This window comes from Protopterus annectens, chromosome 10.part0 (assembly GCF_019279795.1).
Source record: "Protopterus annectens isolate FY-2018-M chromosome 10.part0, PAN1.0, whole genome shotgun sequence".
Classification (NCBI taxonomy): Eukaryota; Metazoa; Chordata; order Ceratodontiformes; family Protopteridae; genus Protopterus; species Protopterus annectens.
This window is the reverse complement of record NC_056744.1, coordinates 421,803,886-421,828,208: the sequence shown is the minus strand read 5'-3', so window position 1 is coordinate 421,828,208 and position 24,323 is coordinate 421,803,886. Positions and strand designations below refer to the sequence as shown.

The following is a 24,323-nucleotide window of genomic DNA, read 5'->3' as shown; positions in this document are numbered from 1 at the left end:
TGAAAGTTGGTATCCCACAATTCCCATTGGAGTGGGTGTGGTTACGTAATTATGTATGCAAATTAGATGTTAATCAGCATAGAGATTTGTACCTATTTTTCATGGGCCTTGTCTGGATTTTTGATGTTTCCAGGTTGAGTGGTATGACACCATCTCTGGCAAAGCTTTTAGGTCTGTTGATTATGTCGTCCCAGGCTGACAGCTGATCCCCTTAGAATGACACCAGAAGTCAATCATTTTCTGTTTGTATTGAGGCTTTATCCTAGGTGATGGTAAAATGCTGCTAAGGACATACCTGCCTGAGACGCACACTTCAAGAGCTCAGTCGTGTCCCTCTTCATATCTTCCAGAGAGGTACATCTCAAGTCGTTCACATAGACATGGACTATGATGGAGCCATAACAGTACCTGTTGTTGAGAGACTTGAGTGCATGTGTGATGTGGCATATCCTGACACCTGACAGCTGACTGTCCTTTTTCCAGCCTGGTGAAATGGACTTCAGTGTATTTCACAACGGAATCACCTATGACTAATATGTTTGGTTTTGTGTTTTGCCTTAAGGGTTTGACCCGTGAGGCACTGGTGCTTGAGCTGTTATACGTAATGTATTCTGCAAAGGAAGTATTATGTGCAGTGTGCTTGCGTTTGTGACGTCTGTGGTGTTTATGTATGTTTCTGGTGAGGATCTCTGCATATGTAGGTATGTGTGATGTGGGTTTGGGTGGAGTAGGAGGTGAGGTGTGCATGCTGGCAACCCACTCACTGTCATATGTACTGACCGATATGTGAAAGAGCATGGATTCAAGGTTCTTATTATAGTTGCATCTCTCATGCTATGTTTGTGGGTACTAGGATTAAAGGGTAGTCAAACATGAGACAGTTGCTACACTGCCTCAGGATGCCCATGTCAACCAAGCTGGCTAGAGAAACTGTGGAAAATTGTCCATCCATAGTGATAGGTAAATTTGTAGATCAGGAAAAGAAGACACACTTAGGAGTGGCTAGTGGGTGAGAGGTGTGTTGGTACCACTGAAGCTAGGCTTACTGTTCCACCTGACAGTAGAGCAGGGCCATGAAATACCTCTAGATGACCAAAGTGCTAAGGGAAAATTTAGCAAACAGACTTTTGCATATCTAACCAGCAACGATAACCAACACTACGCAGCAATGCACGATTGATCATTACACGCAAACTAGTGTAAACGCAGGGCTTAAGTAAAACAAGAAAATACCCCTTTTATCTCAAACTAGCCAATACGAATGCTGTCTAGAGCTGTAGTCTAATCACCCTCGATTAGATAGGACCCAGACAGCACTGTCCTCACATAAGGGTGCAGAAGGGCCTTCACAACAAAAGTGACCTGAAGTTGATGCTCAGATGTTACAAAACAGACCCAGAAATATCAAGCTTGGAGCTGGGCAGTGCTACAGCTGAACTAGTACAGTGGACAGTCAAATGTGACAAAAATAGTTCAGACAATTCAGACAGACAGTAGAATGCAAATACAAGTTAAAAATGCAGTATTAGAGCAAACACAGGCATTTATCTTTAGTTGGAAGCAACGGATGCCTCAGATATTGCAGTATCTCAGTGAAGAGCTGGTATTAGTGCTCAAGTGATACTAAACAGTCTAGAGTCAGTGAGTCTGAATCTAGCCTGTGCTGTAAAATGCAGAAGTACTATAAGCTAGAAATTCTAAGTGCATAGTTCTATAAATTCAAAATCACAGTCACAACAGCAGAAGGCAGTTTAAATAATGCCGCAGTTCACCAGCAATTCTCTGCATAGTGAGTAAGCCACACTCTCCCACCACAAGAGTCAAGACCACAAACCTTCCAAATGTAAAACAACTGTTTTTTGAGCACAAGTGCTTAAGCCTGAACTAAGACACTTCATAGTAACAGACACAATAGGCCTACAACCAGCAGTTTCCAACCAAAAGGATGTAGGCTGTCTTTTCCTACCACAAGAGTTTAGGCCACAAATCCTCCTAATGTAAAGTAAGTGGTTTGGAAACCAAGTGCTTACACCAGAATAAATATGCTTAAAATAGACACAATAAACCTTCACAAGCATTTCCCAGCTTAGAAGGGTGTAGGCCACACTCTTCTGCCACAAGAGTCTAGACCACAACCCTCCCAATGTAAAGTAACTGGTTTATAGCCCATGTGCTAAAACCAGAACTAAGACACTTACAGAATAGTAGACACAATTAACATTCAATTGGTGATTCCCAGCTTAGAAGAGTGTAGACTATACTCTCCTGCCACAAGAGTCTAAACCGCAAATCTTCCTAATGTAAAATAACTGGTTTGGAACCCAAGTGCTTAAAACGGAACAAAGACACTTAGAACAACAAGCACAATAGGCTGTCACTCAGCAATTCCCAGATCAGAAAGACAGAGGCTACCCTCTCCTCCCATGAGTGTGCAGACCACAAACATTCTTAATGTAAAATAACTGGCCTGAAGCCCAAGTCCTTTAACCGAAACTAAGACACTTAAGAGTAATAATTATAATTTAATCAGCCTACTAACAAGCAGTAATAAATGCCGCAGAGTAAATGCAATTGAACACTATAAGAACAAGCAGTAAATGCAAAATAAAATAATGAAGTAGGAAGAGACACATAAACAATAAAAGCAGCTGAATAAAGTATTTTAGTTAAATGGGAAGGGAGTAAACAGAAGATAATTCAAGTTTAAGAAACTAAGAGACAATTACAGTAAAAGCAGATGAATAAAGTCTGTTTTAAGTTAAGCAGGAAAGGAGGAAACCGTCCACATTCATAAAGTAGCAGAAAGTATACTAAGAACTAAGTCAATAGGGATAACTGTAAGTGGGGTACAGAAGATGGGTGGGGGGTCGTGAAAATTACTGAAGACACCTAGTAAAGGAACCAAGGTATTGGAAGCAAACAAATGAATCAGGAAAGGTAATAGAGTGGGATGAGAACAAGAAGACATTTGGATTGCAGGCTAAAGATTGCTTTCCTTACCAGTGCTTGCTGTCAACAGTACAGACAAAGAGAAAGAGATGGGGGAATTTTAAGTGAAATACCTGGTCTGGTAGAGTTTTTAGCTGAATCTAGCACAGAAGCAACTCTTAAAAAAAGGGATAAATAGTAGGGCATATAAAGTATTGCATAGTAACTGTAACAGTCAACCAAGGGAGGTTAGAAAAGACTGGGAGGAGAGACTGGAAAATCAGTTTACAAGAAAACAACGGGAAGGCATATGTATGGCTCCCAAGTATGAACCAAGTCCAGATGGTTTGTTATCTTTGCTTGTAAGTGTTTGTATAGGTATTTTTATACCCCAAGCAGACGTCAACAAATTTTTCCACAGGTAGATAGCAAATGTTGGAGGTGTGATTGAGAAGAAAGATGTATGTTTTGGGAGTGTAATAAGCCGGCAGATTTTAAAAATTCCCAACAGAGTATTCTGTCAGAATCATAAGGTGAGCAAATGGCTGTAAGATGAGGAAATTATACTTTTGAGCTGGGATACAGAATCTCAATTGCTTAGACATAGTAAGGCCTTATTAAGTTGAATTCTGTTGGCTGCCAAAAAAAATCACTTACTAGAAATTGGAAATCAAAGTCTACACCAGATGTATTTGATGTATTGAATATTCTAAGAGAGGTAAAAGAATCAGAAGAAGGTTCTTTAGAAAAGGAAAGGAGCAAATTACATATAAAAGTAAATTGATATTGTGGGGACAATACATGCATAATAATGAGCAGGAGGAGTGAGGTTTAAGGGGAAGGTAGGAATTCAGCAATTTTTGTAATGTTGGACTGATTATAGTAGAAAGAAAATAAAATATGTGATATATATTGTATTTAAATAGAAACGTGTTGAAATGGTTTGTTTTCTTTTCTGTTAATGTATGCTTACCTATGTCTTAAGTGATAATTTAATGAAGGTGTTAAAGCTTTTGTGGGATTGTTTTATCTGTATTTATTAATACTGTCTCTTCTGTTCAGGATACACTTTTCTGCATTGTACATAGAACATTTAAGGGGCTGGTCTGTTCATGACTAACTGCAGACATTAAGGAAATTAAGGAACTTCTGAAGCAAAAGGACATTGGCTGGGATACCTTGAAACAAAACCAGAATGATAGATATCTTCTTCAGAATTGCCTCAACTTAAGAAGAGCATTAGAATAGGGACCATTTCTGCAAAACCCTGTATTTGCAAAACAAACTATTATCAGCTGGTGGTAATCCAAAACAATTTTGGATATATCTTAAGAAGGTAACAGGCCACATGTCAGACAACTGACCCTTACAGTAAAGTAAAAGGAGCTAACAAATTTAACTCTGCACAGAACTACAAGTCCTTCCTCCTTTCTTCCATACTGGAATTCACTAGTTCACTCAGTTTCTCCAATAATCACGGACCCTTACAAAATAATCCTATGTCAAGTCTCTACCCTCTGGCTGAATATGCAGCTGTCTTTCACTTTAGGTAAATCTCTGTAAAAGACTCCAAAAGCTTGCTAAAAAGCTATCTACTCTAAACATTCAGGCTTCCACCTTACCTTTCTTATTAATGCAACTAATTGTATTGCTAAGCCTCTTACATATATCCGCAACTAATCGGTTACTACCAGGAATCTCCCTCCAGCTTTAAAACATTCCATCATTATCCCCATTTCCAAAGTACCCTTCCCTAAAGTCAGTAAATACAAGCAGCCTATCTCCACCCTCTCCCCTCTCACTGAAATCTTTGGAAAACTTCTTTACAATTTCTCGAGTACATAAATAGTTATGGTCTTTTATCAGACAAACAACATGGATTCAGAAATGCTTTCAGAACTACAACTAGACTGCTCACTGCTTCTAACTCAGTATATTGTAACAGCAACAAGAATCTCATCATTGCATGAGTTTTCACAGATATAAGCAGAGTATTTGTAACCATTAGTGACTATTCTGCTCCAGATGTTTGCCAAACTTAACTTGTGGCCTCAGTATTATTAAATGGTTATAAAGTTATCTAAAGAACAGAACTTTCCAGGTTTGTTCACACAACCATCTGTCGACAGTCGGTACACTTAACGTAGGGGTGCCTCAAGGTTCAGTCCTACGCTCCTTATTCTTCTTATTCATTTATGACCTACCTGGTCATATTATCTATGTAAACATTCTTTTATATTCCAGTGACATTCTACTACTTCAGACTAATAAATGCCCTTTCAAACTGCAATGTCAGCTGCAACTCTCATCTAATCTATGCCATTGGGCCTCTTTTAACAAGCTATTGATAATCCATTAAAAAAAGATGTCATGATATTCTTATCTCCTCACAAACTTCCTCACTTACCAACAATGACAGTTATCAGACAACCAGGCTAACATCGTACCCACAGTAACTGAAAACAAGTACTTGGGTCTTACCCATTCAGAAATGCTTTAAGCACCACAACTACACTCCTGTAGAATTTCCCACCTTCTTTTTCCTATAATTAGATTTTCCCTGGATAAAAATATCCTTCTCCCTAAGCTGGAATGTGGTCTACCTCTCCTGACCCTCCATTTGCCTTGCAACACAAAGAGATTACAGACCACCGAAAACAAAATCTGTAGATTCGCTTTTTTTTTTAGACTCTCACACTTACCATTGCCTTCTCTTACAGAAACTAAAGTAGCTCCCAGTGACCGCAAGATCCATGTATTAAGTTAGCTCATTTATATTTAAAATATTACATGCAGGATATTGTTCCACCACCCCACCACCCACCCCCACTAAAATCACTTCTCCCCAGCAGGGAACCATCCTACTTCCTAAGTAACTCCCAACCCAAACACGCCATTGAGCAGACCATCTTTTAAAACAGTTCTATCTGAAAGCGCCTTTTCTAAACAATGGCCTGCTATGTGTAATAATCTCCCTAATTATTTAAGAAGTAAAGCAACACTCAAAGACTTCAAAATATCTCTTTCAGAACAACTCTGTAATGCCTCTGCATGTAAATGTTTTACAACAAAGGCTAACAGATTTACTATCTGTCACTCGTCTTGTGTATTCAGATAAGACAATGAGGCTTAGCTGTTCATTTAAGTAGTTTATTGTACACAAACATATCTGGATGGAGGACTGGAACATTAAACTTAAACAAACTGACTGACTGCTACACACATACATGCTTTCCCTCCGGCTGCTCACTCAAAGTGGCACTCTTGCTTGCACGTGCTCAGTAATTATATGCACGTGCCCATAGACTGGAATGTTTCTTAAAGATACAACGCACACTCTGATCTGCATACTCCCTCTTTAACTATTCTTTAATTTAATGAAAAATTACAGTTGAATAGCCATGCAAATTATACAGACACACACACACACACACACACACACACATATATATATATATATATATATATATATATATATATATATATAAACAAGAACAGTCATGTGGAATGGTGATTCATCACTGGGACAAAGCAGAAATTCCTTAAGATTCCAAGAGCAGAACAAGTTATTTCTTAAATTTATTTCATTGAATTGTACTTCTTTAATGCTTATAATTGTGCTATACAGGTAATCTACTACATGTTGCACTGTTATAAAACTTTTTTTACTGTTTCACTGCATTTGTGTACTGTTTTGTACTGTTTAAATGTATTTTTCATTGTTGTAATTGTATTTTTACTGAATTACTTAACTGTAAACTGCTTTTTCATACAGAGAGTTGTATTTTCTGTTTGTGAGTGCACTATGTGTGCATTTTTTGTGAGGCTTCTGTGTTCTAGTTAGGTATCATATAACTGATTTTTTTGCATTTAAAAGCATTCTCTAGAGTGTCTTTCCTCCTCTCTCTGTTTAAAACTTTAATTTAGTGGCTAGAGCTAGTAGCTGTAATAGTTTTTAATAGTGTCTTGTTCTTATACTTGGTGGCTTTGCAGTTGCCCCCCCCCCCCCATGCTGTAAATTAGATCTGGGACACTCCTCCTAGTCTAGTGTCATTAGCTCATTCTACCTAATACAGAAAGAACTTTTGAGAAGGCCAACCCACTTAGGTTCTTAACCTTGAATTATCTTCTGTTCCTGCTTTCTCCCTTTCCACTTCACTAAAAAAAAAATGTTTTTTGCTAGAATCTCCTTAATTTCTGACTGTGTGTGCTTCTCAGCTGATTAAATATATTTTTGGGCACTTTTTAACTTTTCAGAGTTGAATAAAACAGTAATTCAATTCAGTTCAGAATACAGTTTGAATAAATTGCATTTATTTAAACTGTATTTGCTCTAATATTTCTACACACTCAAGTGTGCTTGAATTGTTTTTAGTGATGTTTTAGCCACTTTTCTGTAAAAAAAAATCTAAGCTTGTTTCCTGCCTTTCCTGTAACTAGTCTAGTCCAGACACAAATTTGCTGTATCCAGGACTGTTTGTAAGCTTCTGAGCCCCCCAAGCCTTTCTGTGTTGGAGGAAAGCTTTCTAACTTATCAGAGGGAATGGGAAGCACTAAGTAGCCTATCTACCACAAGAGGAGTGGTTTCTGGCCCAGACATTGTAGTTATTGGCCGTTTGGGCAGTTTTTCCATCTCTTTCAACTTTTCTGGTTTAAAAGCCCGCATTTGAGCTTGTTTCCCACTTCTCCTGTAACTGGTCTCGTCCAGATACAGATTTGCTGTATCCAAGACCGTTTGTAAGCTTCTGAGCCCCCCAAGCCTTTCTGTATCGTGGGAAGCCTTCTAGCTTATCAGTGGGAGTGGTAAGCACTAGGTAGCCTATCTACCACAACATGATTGGCTTATGGCCCAGAAATTGTAGTTTATTGACTGTTTGGGCAGTTTTGCCATCTCTTTCAACTTTCTGGTTTAAAAGCCCACGTTTGCTCTTATTCCCCACCTTTCCTGTAACTAGTCTAGTCCAGATACAGACTTGCTGTATCCAGGACTGTTTGTAAGCTTCTGAGTGGTGCCAAAGTCTGCTCTTCAATTTTTCCCTTAGATCTGCTCGTTTTCTCCTCTCCTGCACTTTTACTAGCTTATTAGTCTAGCACTTTACCAGACTTCTTGTAGCAATTATTGTAGCACACAAAAGTGCTACCAGCACTAAACATTCTACAAGGAAACCACTCAAGTACTTATTATTAATGCCCACCCCTCCAGGCATGTCTAAAGGTCAGTTCCCTGTGCTTTCTCCTAGTAACCTGGTGAACTTGGGCATCCTGAGGCAGTGTAGCAACTGCCTAGTGTACACTGAAAACCCTCTGCTCTTACCTCCCAACACTCAGACTTGGTGAGAGAGATGCACTTATATATCCAAATTGGAAGCCACGCACTCTCCAGCCAAGACCGGAATAGCTGGTGAAGAGGAGAAAGTCAACACTTGCACCACACCACATGCAACATGTAGCCCTCCGGAACACACACCAGCACTGCCTTCACATAAAAACACAAACCACACACCCACCTTCATGGATGCTCTCAATAAAAATGTAATCACGAGACACATAACTCTCCTAAACAGTGTGCCACTCAACCAAAGCCCCTAAGGCAAAACATCATGCCCAACCCATTAGTCATTGGTGACTCGATAGTGAGGCACACTGACGTCCCACTCACTAGGTTGAATAAGGAGAAAGTAACAGTCAGCTGCCTGTCAGGTGCCAGGATCCACCACTTAATGCACGCACTCAGGTCCCTCAACAACAGGTACAAATATGACTCTGTCATTGTACATGTGGGTGTGAATGACCTGAGGCATACCTCCCTGGACTACATGAAAAGAGACATGGAGGAGCTCTCGGATTATGTAGCCCAGGCGGGTATGACCCTAGCCCTGAGCAGCATCCTACCATCACCCAGAATGATACCACAGTACAAGCAGAAAATAATTGATTTCAACAATTGGCTAAGTTTCTGGTGTCATTCTAAGGGGATCCAGCATCTGTATGCCTGGGATGACATGATTGACAGACCTCGATGTTTTGCCAGAGATTGCCAGCATCTGTCACCCCTGGGCTTCCGGATACTGGCCAAGGCTCTTGTCACCCCTATAGTGCCTTTTTTAGGCGGTGTTTCAAAGACCAAATTACCACTGTAACAGCTACAAACAAATGCAATCTGAGGGTCATGCTGCTCAATGTTAGAAGTCTAAATCTCAAAATGCACTCGCTCGAAGCACACCTTAAAATGGAGAATACAGACATTTGTGCTGTAACAGAGACCTGGTTCAAGGAGGCAGAAAGCACCCCTGCACTACCAGGCTATAACTCATTCCACACCTTTCGGCCCCAGAACTTGGACTGAAGCTCCAAATGCGGTGGTGTTTCCATATTCATAAAGGATACACACACCTCCAGACTGGTAGCCCAACATAATGCATCACAGATACTTCAGGTTCAGCTAACATTGGGTAAAGCAGAGATTCAGGTTGTAGCCTGCTATAGGTCCCCAACCATGACCCAAGACTCACACTCCACGTTCCTAAGTACCCTGGAGAATTTTAGGGTCCAACCTAACACTCTCATGCTGGGTGACTTCAACTACCCCTCTATTAACTGGGCAAACTACTCATGTACCAATACAGTTGCCCAAACATTTCTTGGAATTCATTAATTCCAATGCCCTGGACCAGCTCGTTCTTACCCCCACTAGAGGTAGCAACTCCTCTGACCTGGTCATTACTAACATGGCTGAACGTTGCTCTACACCAATAGTCAGCTCCTCCCTGGTTAGATCCCACCACAAACTAATCACCTTGGAAATCCACATCCTTCCCACCCCCGCAAAGGTAACCACCATGAAAAACTTCTCGAAAGCTAACCTTGGGCTCCTAAAAACAGAGGTAGCTAACTTCATGGCACCCATGCAAATGGAGAATAGTTGCATGACCACCGAACCATATACCATTGCACTGTACGAACACGTACATAAATGGATGGATCTTGCCATACCCAATAGAACCAAGACGCACTCCTCCAAAAAAAAAAAAGAAGCCAATCTGGTGGTTCCCTGCCATAAACAAACTCTACAACAGAAGCAGGGAACTGATGTGGAATAAAGTGAAGTCCCAAGTCTGGAAAAACTCCCTTATCAGCCTCAACAAAAAGTTTGGGATCCCTCATCAAATCCTCTAAAGCTAGCTATGAAAACAGAATTGCACCAGATAGTAAAGACAACCACAAGGCCTTCTATAGTTATGTAAAGAATCTCCATGGCAGTACCCAGATTTGCTTTGAGCTGCTGCACAATGGTACCTCCTATACCGAGCCAACAGATATTGCCAGTGTACTGGCCAACAGATTCGGTGCCAACTTTACCCCACCAAAGGACCAGTCACAATACCAGTAGATTGCCAGGCACCCAGTATTACTGCTGCACAGATGAAAACAGCACTGTCCAAGACCAAGAATGCAGCTTCTATGGGACCTGACAATATCCCTGGCTATGTTCAACATGGACTACAGAGTGAACTGGCACCTCAGTTGTGTGCCCTGTTCAGTCACAGCTTCACCTTAGGCTTTGTCCCTATTGAATGGCGCACTGCTACAGTCATCCCTCTCCACAAAGTAAGAGCGACTACAGACCCTGGGAACTATTGTCCCATTAGCCTGACGAGTCTGATATGCGAAGCTGTGGAACACATCATCATGGACCTAGTAAACAAGGATATAGGGAATCTCCAGACTCTGGATCCCACACAGTTTGGTTTTGTGAAAGGTACGTCATGCCTGCTCAACTTTTTCGACTTATTTGCGTCAGTCACCAGAGCTGTGGATGAAGGCAAGGTGGTTCATACAGCCTACCTTGATCTGGACTAGGTCTTTGATACCATTCCCCAGTCAGGAATCATAGAAAAACTCACTAAGCTAGGCATCAACCCCTTTATCACTGGGTGCGCTGCAAACTGGCTCATAGATAGAACCCACAGTGTGAAAGTAGCTGACTCCAAGTCAGACTGCCGACTAGTCAAGAGTGGAGTCCCACAGGGTTCGGTCCTGGGTCCTCTCCTGTTTGGTATCTACTTCTCTGAAGTCCAGGCCAACAAGAAGGGACTCTGACTGACAAAGTTCGCAGGCTGATAAAGTTCGTAGACGATTGCAAGTTGGGAGCTATTATTAACTCCCCAAGTGATGTTGACATCCTACACAATGGCCTCACGGAGACCAACAACTGGTCTTAGAACCATGGCCTTAAGCTCAGTGCCAAAAAATATGTCCTCATCCCCTTTGGCAAAAACCCAGTTCCCATGTATTAACACATTGATGGTAGTCCACTGAACACAGAAGGCATTATAAGAGATCTGGGAACACAGGTTGTCAGAACTTCTCTTTTGATCACCACATTGCCACTGTGGTCAGAAAGTCCTTCTTTGTGGTACATCTCATTACTAAGGGTTTTGCATCCAGGTAGAAAGTGGTAATTGTCTCTCTCTGCTCTTCCCTCATTAGGTCAGTCATAGAGTACAATACGCAGCAACTGGAGAGACCGCAAAAGTACCTCACAAAGAGGATCTTAGGCTTTAAACACTTGTCTTATATGGACAGACTCAAAAAATTACAAGTATTCTCTGTCTCATTTCGCCTACTTAGAGGCAATCTCTGCTTGACTCACAAAGCCATGTCTGACCCAGTTCTATTAGAAATGCTACATCTAAAGAAATCCCAATCCCTCCGCACCACACACTCAAGAGGCCTCAACTACATTACCACAATCAAAAGAATGTGCTGGAGGGACAGGTTCATAAACCAGAGACTGCGTATGCTATGGAATAGACTTCCCATACATGTCAAGCAGAGCACCTCGCTGACCCTCTTCAAGAGAAATCTTGATGAGTGAATAGGAAATAGAAAATTCACCCTGGGGATAACTCCAGGGGCTCTACTCGACAGATGCACTGGGAACTAAGATTGGGTGGCATGATGGCAAGGCAATCCTATGGCTAGGCTTGTAAAGGCCCTAGGGCCATTAGCCTAGTGCACGCCTATGAACCTATGTCCAGGTTGCCATGTATCTAGGATTCGGTCTAGAGATACGACCAGACCTTGTAATGTAATAATCACAACTGAGTTTAGCAACAGGGATAGTCACTGGGGAATGTTCTGCTTCAGGATTTTCAGGGATACTTTCAGGAACAAGAACAGATGATGAAATGTCCTCTGGAACAGGAACATTGGACAAATCTCTCTAAGAATTAGTCTCTATTACAGGCAAGGTGCTGTAACACTGGCTCAGACACCGGTAGTAAATGTTTCCAGTTCCGCCTAAATTCGATCTATTGGGATTCAACGATGTATGATCTCGGTTCTTCACACAAATGTTTCACAATCCAATCAAATCCATTTGCTCTCTGCATCCTCACTGTCTCTCTCCTTCTTTTAATGGATTCAGAGGTTTGCTGGTTTTGCCGTAATAGGACTTTTAGGACAAATGCTTTTTGAAGAGTTGAGCTTTTACTGCTTTGTTGTTTTTAGCACATGAAGCCAACAAATTCTTATTGATTGGTAGTGTGGTTCTGGTTTGTCTCAACATCAGTCTGTGACCAGGTCAACCAAGTAAATTATCGTGAGGAATGTTTCTGAGAGTAAGCAAGTTTAGAAAAACATCAGTATTGTCTTGTTTGGATTTCTCTAACAGCTGTTTTGCACTTTGAACTGCACGTTCACTAAAGCCATTTGATTGTTCATTTTACTAGTAGTCCTGAATACCCACAAAGTCCCACGTTTCAGCAAATCTTTTGAACTGTTGACTTGTAAGCTGTGCACCATTGTCAGAAATGACTTTGTGTGGACTACCATGGACAAATGTGTCTCCAACTTCGTAATAACAGTACTAGAAGTTAGGGTTAGGAAGTTGGTCAATCTCAAACCAATCTGAATAAGAATCTACTAACACCAAGTAATGCTGACCATTCCATTCGAAAACATGTATATGTACTGTCAGCCAAGGTAGTTCAGGAATCTGGCTTAATTGAAGTGTTTCTTTTTATTGATGCGGTTTGGTACCATTACAAACAGAACAAGAAGAAAGTTCCTTCTCAATATATTTTTACATAGATGGCCAAAATACTAGTCCTCTCGTTTTTATTTTGGTAGAATCAGTTCCTGGGTAGCCACAGTGCAAGATTTGAATGTACTCTCATTGCAAGAATTTTGGAACAATCACTTTTGGACTTTTCATGATACCATCGTCAGTCAAAATCTCGTATCTTTAAGGAAAATACTGCTGCAAATCTTGTGGTAAACAAGATTGCTTTGACGGCCATGCTTGCTGTTAAAGTGGTTGGGCTTCTGGAGAACTGGATCTGAATCTGTATGAGTTGTAAGCTCATCAAGATGTGTGGAAGAAATATTTCTCACTTCCATGACTTCAAAATCAGGTTTCTCATTTTCATGCTGTTCAGTGGTTTATCTGGGTGATCTGGATAAAGTATCAGCAAAATAAAGAAGTTTGCCTTTTGTGTAAACAAGGTTGAAATTGTACTTTTGCAGTTTGAGCATCATACGTTGTAATCTCGCAGGTGTTATGTGCATTGGCTTTTTCAAAATAATGACCAATGGTTTGTGGTCAGTTTCTTTTTGAATAGGTCAGCCATAAATATAATCATGGACCTTCTACCATGCATACACAATTGCCAAAAGCTGTTTCTCTGTTTGAGCATATTGCATCTCAGTTTGGGTAAGAGTTCTGGATGCATAGGCTACTGGTTTACCCTCTTGAAAAATGACTGCACCAAGACCAAACTTTGAAGCATCACATGAAAGAGTGACTGGTTTGTGAACATCATAGTATCTTAAGGTGGGTGGACTGGCAATTTTCTGTTTCAGGACGTCGATTGCTCTTTGGTGGTGTTCTGACTAGGACCAGGTTACATCTTTGCATGTCAGCTCTGTTAATGGTGCTGAAAGTCCACTTAGATCTGGAATGAACTTGCCCAAATAGTCGGCCATGCCAAGAAAACATTGCAAAGCTTGGACACTATCTGAAGCTGGCATCTCAAGAATTGCAGTTTGCTTAGAAGGATCTGGTCGTAAGCCTGAATTGGTAAACAAATGACCCACATAAGTAACTTCTTTTAACTTGAATTTACATTTCTGAGGATTCAGCTTAAGATTAACTTCATGAGCACATTCCACACATTTCCTGAGGTTTCTGTCATATTCGAGTTCACCATTGCCTCCTACAAAAATATCATCTACTATTACAGCACATGGATAGCCAGAAAAAATTTGCTCCATCGCATGTTGAAAGACTTCCCTGGCAGAATTTATTCCAAATGGCATTCTCAAAACCTACCAAATGGTATACTGAAAGTGGTTAGCATTGAAGATTTTCAAGCAAAATTTTACAAAATGAACTTTTTGCATCTAAGACAGAAAAAAAAACAGTGGCATTTGGCATAAGGGCAGCAACTTCTTCAAATGTACGCATTGGATGATAAGGTTGTTTCAGTGCTTTGTTCAAATCTCTTGGATCAGTACATATTCTAATATCATCTGAGATCTGAGCTTTTCTTATGAGCTACTACCATGAAATATACCCATTCATTTGGTTCTTCTACTGGACAAATTACTCCTGGTTGCACCATTTTGTCTAGCTCAGCTTTGAGTCTATTCTGCATAGCTACTGGTACTTTCTGTGCTGGTCTGACAAATGGGTTTACCTCGTCGCCTAACTTCATTGAGTACACAACTGGGAGTTTGCCTAGTTTGTCTTCATAAATATCAGCATAGTCAGAAAAAATGGTTTGGGTGAAATTTGAGCTGTTATCATTCATGCTTACATGGTGGATTTATTTATTAAATGAAGGCAGTCCTATTTTCAAACTGTCTTTGAGGCCTAATAATGACTGCACATCTCTTGACTACATAAAACTGTAAGTCATAGCTGTTCCCAGCAGAGTAACACAAAAACACTACTGAGCCTTCGGTTTGAATTTCTTCACCACCATAAGCAGCAAGCTGTGCACACTTTGCCAGATCAAGCACTGTTCCAGACTCTGCCCCTGTGTTTGCCCATCTAGATCAGCATCATGGCTGAAGAGGGTCTTTGAACCAGTCCACTTCATTTATCAAATAGAAAATAAAATAAAATAACACCTAACAGTTGCATCTGCCTGGCAGCAGAGAGAGAACATGACAAGAACCTTTGGACAATTAATTCTGATAAAAGCTAGCTATGCCATGTGTGTGTATTGTTGATTATAGGAGGCTCTGCATAATTTTTAGTTTATTTTAGGGACTGTTTGTAGTTGCTTCATCTTGCCTCTTAACAGATAGTAGAAGGATAGCGTGGAACTTGCTTCGTGAATAAAAGCTGGGCTTCATTATATCTTAAAGTATGTACATCTCAGCAAGTATTTCTTTTAATGTATACAGTTAGTTTCCATTGTTTTGTTTTTTTACAAAGTGTTTCTTGCATTTTTATTTTGTTTAGCTCAGCACTGTGTATTACTGTTCCAAAAGCATACACCCTTTTGGGACATCCAGGCTATTAAAAAAGTAGTGCATGATAGTTCTGGTTATATAGGCAGTGTCAGACGACCTGCTTCAGTATCTTTACAGGTTAGCTGAAAAAATACAGCCATACCATGGGAAAGGGAAGGTGACTATACGTACATGGTTTTATTCACTGTTGTAAAGAACTGTCTTTAAAGATGCACTGTTTTTTTTCCCCTCAAAAATATACTGTACTGTTAAATACCTTACTTAAACTGTGCTTTATTTCTATCAGGCAAAGATTTGCATTTATAAATTATGGATGAATAGCAATTACACATTATTATATACTGTATTCAAACACAAGTCTAAAGTAACTGAGTGTTACTGATTAATTTGTAGGACATCGTTTCTCAGAACTGCGTTGTGATCTTCTCAAAGACCAGTTGCCCTTATTGCGTAACTGCAAAGAACCTGTTCCATGAGATTGGTACCAACTACAAAGTGCTAGAATTGGATCAGCATGAAAACGGCAGGCAGCTACAGACTGTGTTGGGAGAAATGACTGGAGCACATACGGTAAGTGTAGCCTTTTCTGGTACATCTTCTACACGTTCTGCATTATTATTATTATTGTTAACAACTGATCTTAGAATCCGTTACTGTACTCACTGCATCTTAAGTAGAAACCTGTTCTCTTAAATGAGTAGTTGTTTGTAGTAAGGTATACTGCAAGTTTACCTCTAAAAGACTGCCTTCTTTCAGGAACTGGGACTGATAGTTTATTTTAATTGTCGAAACTAATTGTTTGATATGCTGACATATTATAGTAATATGAACAGAATACAGAAGTCATGTCTGCTTGAAGTGTTTCTCATTAAGATGTAGAAGTGGAGATAAAGTTTTTGTTTCAGATAGGTGTATCTTTTAAAGTGGTGTATTTTTTACGTACATGCAGTTTCAGATAGTTTACAAAATTAACACAAATAAAGTTACTTTGATTCAAGCAGGTTTGCTTTTGAATGTGGCAATTTTTATTTTTGAAGCTGCATGCCTTTTCAGCTGGAGAAAAACAGCTTCAAGAAAGGTTTTACTTTTTCAGTGGACATCCGAGTAAGGACCAAGTACACTTTTGCATATCTGAATGAACTATGCTTTTTTTTTTAAATGGAGGTCTCTGAGGAGGGATACATTCATACCTCTCACCCATACTGAATTTTTCGGAATCTCCTGGTTTTGAGGCTACAATAATGGGGGTGCCATGAATTCCTGAGTAGCCCCTTCAAATCACAATTTTTTTAAAATCTATTTACAATTTTTCTGGTAATGCTGACATCACCGCTCATTGCTAGTGTATCCTGCAACGTCATCAACGTGCAGGTGAGTGTGTGAATCAGCATCGTGATACTGTGCCTGACCCCTGACTGCCTGTAAGAGAGTGCTTTAAAAAAAAAAAAAAGCTGTTTATGGCCGCAGCATGCCCACCTAGGACTTGCGGCAGCTAATTGAGGATGCCGTGTCAACACACCGAAATTCGACTCTGAACTTGTAGAGAGTGAGATTATCCTTTGTGCACCGCCCGGGTGCCAACTGTGGAAGGCTGCAGCAGGAGCAACTTGGAAATGACCAATGGCTCTGTGTGCAAGTGCAAAGTAGTTGCATTGTTGTTGTAGGGAACAAGGAGGCTGCTGTGACTAGGAGAGGACAAGAGCTGGTCTGAAAACTGTACTGTACTATACTGTAACTGCCATTGATGGCACTACGAGGGAAATGACAACACACAGATGGGAAGTGTCTGCAGCAACAGGGAAAAGAGATACTACCATCGCTTGTCTGTTTTTCAAAGGATCTAGTGAAACATCTTTGTAAAGTGGGGGTCGGGGAGCAAAATACAATTACAGTGAGCGGAGGGGAAGTGGCCTGCTCAGAAAGTCACCACCAGAAAAGAAGTTAAGAAGATATGCAAGTACAAAGAAAATGAATGCATTCTGTAATAGCAGGTGACTGATTTTTTACAAGGTGCAAGTCGCAGATTAACATGGAAGCCCTGTGCTAGTCTTAACACAGGAAGAGCTGTTGCTCCAAGTATGATTGCTGATGTTGTCCTTATTTATTTTGTATTCTGCTAGTTGCCACATCTGCACGCTTTCCGTGAACATGGTGCAGCTCATTTGCACTGTGTTTCTGGGAGCTGACATTGGAACATAATGTTGTTATTATTTCATTGTTTGTTTGGTTCCCTCTTTATGCCTGGAGAGCAGGAAAGCTGCACCACCACCACCTGCGTGCTGTGAACCTTTGTCGCTTCTCCCATCTCTTGGCAGAGAGCCAGCATCACAGGTGCACTGGGGTGACAGGAGCACACATTCTACATTTAGGGTACCTAGATGCCTTTTGTCATCTTCTCTCTCTCTTTACATATTCTCTCCTCATTGTAGTAGATGAAACAATGCCGTTTCATGTTTTGCAACAGAAATTGAAAATTAGCCACTTCTGAAATTATTATTAAGGGAGGAATACACTTCATATTTTTTATCCCATGGAAATACCATATAAAAGTTATAACATGACAGTTTACACTTTCTGTACAGATGATATTTTAATACAATCCTTATTGCAGTCAGAAAAGTGAGAATAATAGACTGATTCTGATTTAGGGGATGAGGCTTCTTATCTGATGGCAGTCTCATGTTGTTTTATGCATTTAAAAATGCAGTTTCAGTGTTTTAATCTTAGGCTGTTTTCTGTTCTTCCATTGTTTATTTTATGCTTTGCTAAAAGTGCAGCTTCGTTGTGGGACCTTGTTATCTTCCTTTATTTTATATGGTTGTTTAAAACGTCTTGGGTTTACCACATTGGTAATACTCATTGATTTTGGCTATTTCTTGGAGCTGTACTAAAATCCTAGAATAGCCATTGTTTTAACCAGTGCATAAGGTTGGTGGGCTGATCAGCATCTGTCAGAGCTTCATGAGTAGGCTAATCGACTGTGACTGCTGCGCTCAGTATTGGTAATAGGCAACTTGTTTTACAACTTTAAGTTTTGTGTTTTCTTTGCAGACATCAATATGCCTAGAGCAGTTTCTTAAAATTATAAGCAAAGAAATTGTGCCCATTTGCATGTAATAAGTGTCATTATTTATTACTTCTTTAATTAAATGCTATTGTATAGCGATGATATTTGTGCCATTTCATGTCCTTAAACCTTGTATTTTCCTGGCTGTGGCAGAAATGGTCCATTTGGTATCATTCAAATACCCTCGTTAACAAACTTAATAAGTACATTTTAAAAATAGAATAAATATCCTTTACATCTGGAAAAAGTCACATATTCATTAGGAAAATGCCCCATGCATACCTCTCAATCTGTCAGAGCAAGAAATATGGACAAAGCCAAAAATAATGGTGGGACAAAGGCCCAAACATTGGGACAGATTTTAAATATTGCTCCTGTAAACTCAGATAGTTGCCAAAATAACAGGTTTTGCATTATTATGTATTTTTTGAGGGATTTGAAGTCTGAAATTCATGCCTGTCATTATTTAGTGACTACAGTCTTCATGTTGGTATCCCATAATTCCACTGGAGTGGGTGGGGTTACATGATTATGTATGCAACTTTTATGCTAATCAGCATCCCAATTTTTGGCCAGTTGTACCTACTTTTTATGGGCCTTTGTCCAGATTTTTGATGTTTCCAGGTAGAGAGTTATGGATACATTCCTTGCCCACAAGGTATAGCAATCTCAGAATGAGTTAAAATAATTTGGGAAGGAGACATTGGTTCCACCCTATTGATTTGTTGTTGGAGTTTGGAATGCTTTTAAAACATAATAAATGCAATATTCAGATGCTGTTACATTTTCGTTTATTTCAAAATGGGATTTGAACAAATGTCATTCACATGATCAGCTTAGAGCCATTTTATTTGATGTATAAAGTTTAGCAAATAACTGTTTAATCCTAAACTCTTATTTCTTCAGTAAGGATACATATCTTCAAGTAAGACAGAGATATAGTTGGGGGTTGGCATAATTTTTTAAGGTGTCTACCTTACAGACACAAGTGACAGGGCTTGATTTTCACCTTTGAAAGACATGGCTAGCCTTAAAAAGGCCCTCTGAGGTCATTAGCCTAGTAATCACCTATGAATGTATGATAGTGGTAGGGGTCACTGTCTTGAAACTTACTGCAAAGGAACAACTGATGAATAATTACTGAAAGACCCAGGGTAATACATTTCTCTACTTTGCTGTGTTGTACCACATCTATGTGTGATTTGACTTTGGTTTCATTTGTTAAATGAATCCAGAATGCAAAGGTTATACGATGGGCCAGATGTGCAGTATTTAGTTCTATGTTCACATATCATAAGTGAGCTAGATACCTAACGGGGCCCAGCTGGAAACTGTGTAGGTACCAGGGAGAGTTATTCTGTCCCTTCCTAATGGATAGCCTGTTTACTGCAGATGTTGATTTATGTCATACCGAGCAGCAGTGCTGTTACACTGAGTGCAGAGAAATCTGTTTTCCCATATTGTTTACTAGTAAAAATTATTTTAAATTAAAACAACTTCCCCATCTTCGAATTAGTTAACTGTGAACTGTTTTCTTACAAGAGGTACTATATTAGTAAAATAATTAGCCTAAACTATTTGAAAAAAAATGACCATGGAAGTAAGATGGCATGGGTTGAACTATAACTTTAAAAACCTAGACTTGTCAAAAGAAACCTCTCCAAATATAGTTTGCTAAAAATTAATAAAAAGAACCACTGTAAAAGCAATACTGTACTACACAATCCATACCATACAGATGTTCTTCATCTCACATTGCTGCAGTCCTTACACTTGGGTAGTCCGCTGTCCTCGATCGGCCCGAATAGCAAAGTATTAGGCTGATGTCGGTCAAGGCGCATAAGACTGACATCAGGACGTCAGGGTACATATGCGCATGACCGACGTCATATCCTCTGTCTTTTTTGCCGCATGGTCCGATGCAGAAGCAGCGTTGCAAGTGCCGTTCGGCGTTCTGAAATTTTTCGGAGTTTCAGACCGAGTCAAAGTTGGCTAAGTACCCGTTGGGAATATTTTAGTTTTTCTTGCCTCAGTGCTTTACCGGATGTCAGAAAAAGTGAATAACTGTATTTCTTGTGGGAAACAAATACCGCATAGAGATTATCATACTTTGTGTATTCCTTGTTTGGGGCCTGAGCACGGCGTTGTTGGGTGTCCCTTTTGTGCTAGGTTCAATAAGCGCACTATTAAGCGAAGGTTAGATTGTGCCAGGTTGGTCTTTGGGAAGCGGTGCAATTATAGCATGCCGTCGGATGCTCCGGCGCCGCTTTCAAGAAGCGCAAAGACAAGGCAGCTAAGCCCAGGCAAGAAGAGTCGTCCGTGCGGACGCCGGTTCTTTAGAGGCGTCAGTGGAACCGGTGGTTCCGCCGGAGGCTTCTCTGGAGGCCCAGGGGGAGACCTTGTTATTGCAGGATGTGGCCTCTCAGGAGGCAGGTCAGGCTGAAGGGGCTTCTCAGGTTACTGTACTCCCCTCCCTTCCTAGGGTGGTTAGGCCCTCTCCTTCTGTTTCTAAGGCTTCTCCCAGAGGCAGGCCAGGTTTAGCTTCTGTTGGTGTTACTCCTAGTTCTTCAGGATCTGTGCCCAAGAAGCACATGCTTAAAATGGCAGAAGATTTAATTACCTTGATTAGGGGTTCTTTGCCCCAGATAAGAGGCCTAGGGTGGAACCAGAGTTGGGGAGTTTTGAGCAGGCTTCAGATGTTTCAGAGTCTTGACTGAAGACTTGCAGGAGTATGATCCTTATTCTGATTCTGATGCAGATGATTCCACTCCTTCTGCTTCTCCTCCAGAGGATTTTTCTTTTTCAGAAACTCTTCACTCCATGAGGGAGCATTTTAAGTGGGAAGGTCAGGACTTCTCTGATTCCAGGAAAAGGCTTAGGGAATTTATGCTTTTACCCCAGCATAGGCCTTTGGCTATACCTCCTGTTCTGGATGTTGTGGAAGATGTGTTTGCGGAGGCTTCACTTAATCCTGATTCTTTGCCTCCTGCTCCTGTTAAACCGGATAGGTATTATAGGGTGCCTGAGGCTCATAAATATCTTTATAAGAGTCCTAGGGCGGACCCAGAAACTGTTAGTCAGGGACCTAAGGGTGTCAAGGCCTCTGTTGTAAAAATCCGGTTCCTCCAGATAAAGAGGCCAGAGCTTTGGATAGATGGGGAAAGAAAGTCTATACTTCTTCCACCTTAGCTATGAGGGCTTTGAATTGCCAGTTTCACATGTTAAAATATCAAAACTATCTTCTTTCTCAACTGAAGTCTAAGGTAGATGCTCTGGCGGAAGGCATTGAGTGTAAGGAATTACAAGATTTGGTACATGTCTCTGAACAGGTGGGTAAGCATTCTTTACAATGTGGTTTTGATGCTATACAAGCCTCGTCTAGGGTGGCTGCCACTGGGTCAGTGCTTCGCAGGCACGCCTGGCTGAGGGATCAGAATTTATCTGAACATGTTAAGACAAGGATTTTGGATGCTCCTTTACAGTCTGATGTGTTGTTTGGTTCTCCTGTGGAGTCAGTCTTGAAGAAAATGGAAGACAAGGCTAAGTCTATGCAGACTGTTAAAGATTTTTTGCAAGTCCAGCCTCCGATGTTTAGTAGGAATTGGCCTGCTAAGGGGTGGACGTACCCTTCTTATGATTCTCAGTCTAGGGGTAGATCTAGACGTGGTAGGGGCAGAGCTCAGAGCTCCTTCAGACCTAGAACAGGAGTTCTCCTGCACAATCTTCAGGTGAGGGCAGGGGCCAGTCCTTTCGTAAACAGGCCCAATGACCTACCTTTTCAGCTGCCAGATCCTTCTTGCCTGGCAGCACCTTTGGGAGGAAGGTTGGCACTCTTCAGGTAAAATTGGAGTTTGATTACCCAAGACAAATGGGTATTGGATATCATACACCAAGGTTACAGGTTTTATTTCCATACCTTGCCTCCTTTCAAAGGCATGCCGGACGTTCCTCCTCAGCAAAGAATAGAGGCTCACAAACAAATTTCTCTGCTGCTCCAAATAGGGGCCATACAACCGGTCCCTCTGCCAGAAGTGGGCCTAGGATTTTATTCTCGCCTGTTCCTAGTACCAAAGAAGGGGAACACGTGGAGACCAATTTTGGATTTATCTATCCTCAACACTTATCTGGACATTCCCAAGTTCAAAATGTTGACGTTACAACAGCTTTTACCTCTGCTGGGCAAAGATCACTGGATGGTGACTCTGGATCTCAAGGAGGCTTACCTTCATGTTCCTATCAGGCTAAGTTGCAGGAAGTATCTACGTTTTGGCTGGGACTTCTCATTATCAGTTCTCTGCATTGCCCTTTGGCTTATCTACTGTGCCCAGAGTGTTCACGAAGGTTCTGGCTCCAGTGATAGCTTTCTTCAGGCTAAGAGGAATACAGATCTATCCTTATTTGGACGATTGCCTGATTCTGGCTCAAGGAAAGGACGAACTTCTTCATCATTTACACTATGTGATAGCAGTGCTAAGATGCCTGGGGTATTCTGTGAACGAAATAAAGTCCAGTCTAGTACCCTCTCAGGACATGTGCTTTCTGGGTGTGAGACTGAATACAGCAGCCCAGATGGCCTTTTTGACCCCGGACAAACAACAGAATCTTTCTCTTTATTTCCATCAATTGTCTCATCAGTCCAGGCTGACTGCAAGGACAGTCCTTCAAGCCTTGGGGTTCATGGCATCTTGTATTCTGGTGCTTCCCAATGCCAAACTGCATATGAGGAAGCTACAGTGGTATCTCAAAAATGTATGGACACAGCACTGCCAAGATATGGACACTGTCATTCAGATAATACCTTGCATTCAAAAGGAAGTTTTGTGGTGGGCTCAGGAATGTCACCTAAACAAGGGACTCTCTGTGACCCGGCCAGAGGCGAGTCAGATTCTAACGACAGATGCCTCAGACAAAGCTTGGGGAGCTCATCTAAATGGAAAGTGGATACAAGACACGTGGCCTGCCAGACTTCTACATCTACATATCAACTTGAAGGAGATGTTAGCAGTCCAATTTGCATTAATAGCTTTCAAGGATTTACTTCTTCCAGGGCAGGTGTTGATTCTAACAGACAACACAACTGTCATGTGGTACATCAACAAGCAAGGGGAACACATTCTTATCCTCTGTGCAGACAAGCAATGATTTTGTGGGAGACTGCTCTCAGTTTACAGCTAAATCTTCAGGCAAGGTTTCTGCCGGGAGCACAGAACTCCTTAGCAGATGTGTTGAGCAGACAAATTATGGATCCCCACGAGTGGAAATTGGATCCTCATGTATTTCAGAAATTGACAGTGTCATGGGGAACTCCAGACATAGATCTGTTCGCTTCTCCACTAAACTACCAGCTGCCAAAGTTTTGCACAAAAGTTTTCATCCCACAGCTTGGAAAGTGGATGCTCTTTCATTCAATTGGAGCAATCTTCATGTGTATGCCTTTCCACCTCTGCCTCTCCTCCCAAAGGTACTTCTGAAGGTCAGACAGGACAAGCCAAAGATGATTTTAATAGCTCCAGATTGGCCTCGACAGCACTGGTACCCACTACTGAGAAGTCTGGCAGGAGCCTCCATGGCCTTTACCTTGATTCCACACCTGCTGTCTCAGGAGAACAGTCATTTACTCAATGTCAAACTTCACTCTCTTCACCTGACAGCCTGGCATATTCTGTTTTAAACCCTGGAGGGTCTCAGCTTCCACAGCAAGTATTGAATGTTATTTTGGAGGCCAGAAGGCCTAGTACAAGGAAAGTGTCGCAGATAAATGGAAGAGATTTTTATTTTGGAGTGCAGCAAAAGCATTTGATGTTTCTAAGCCTAATTTAAGTGTGGCTCTTCAATATCTTAC

General features: G+C 40.9%; 1 protein-coding gene across 1 annotated transcript in view; it reads left to right on the top strand.

Annotated features, from left to right (window-relative positions):
* Positions 1-24,323, top strand: part of GLRX2 (glutaredoxin 2) — a 161,126-nt gene that overhangs the window by 96,150 nt on the left and 40,653 nt on the right. Inside the window, exon 3 of the mRNA XM_044085323.1 lies at positions 15,808-15,984. Coding sequence (XP_043941258.1) covers positions 15,808-15,984 — 177 coding nt within the window. The remainder of the gene's footprint in view (positions 1-15,807; positions 15,985-24,323) is intronic.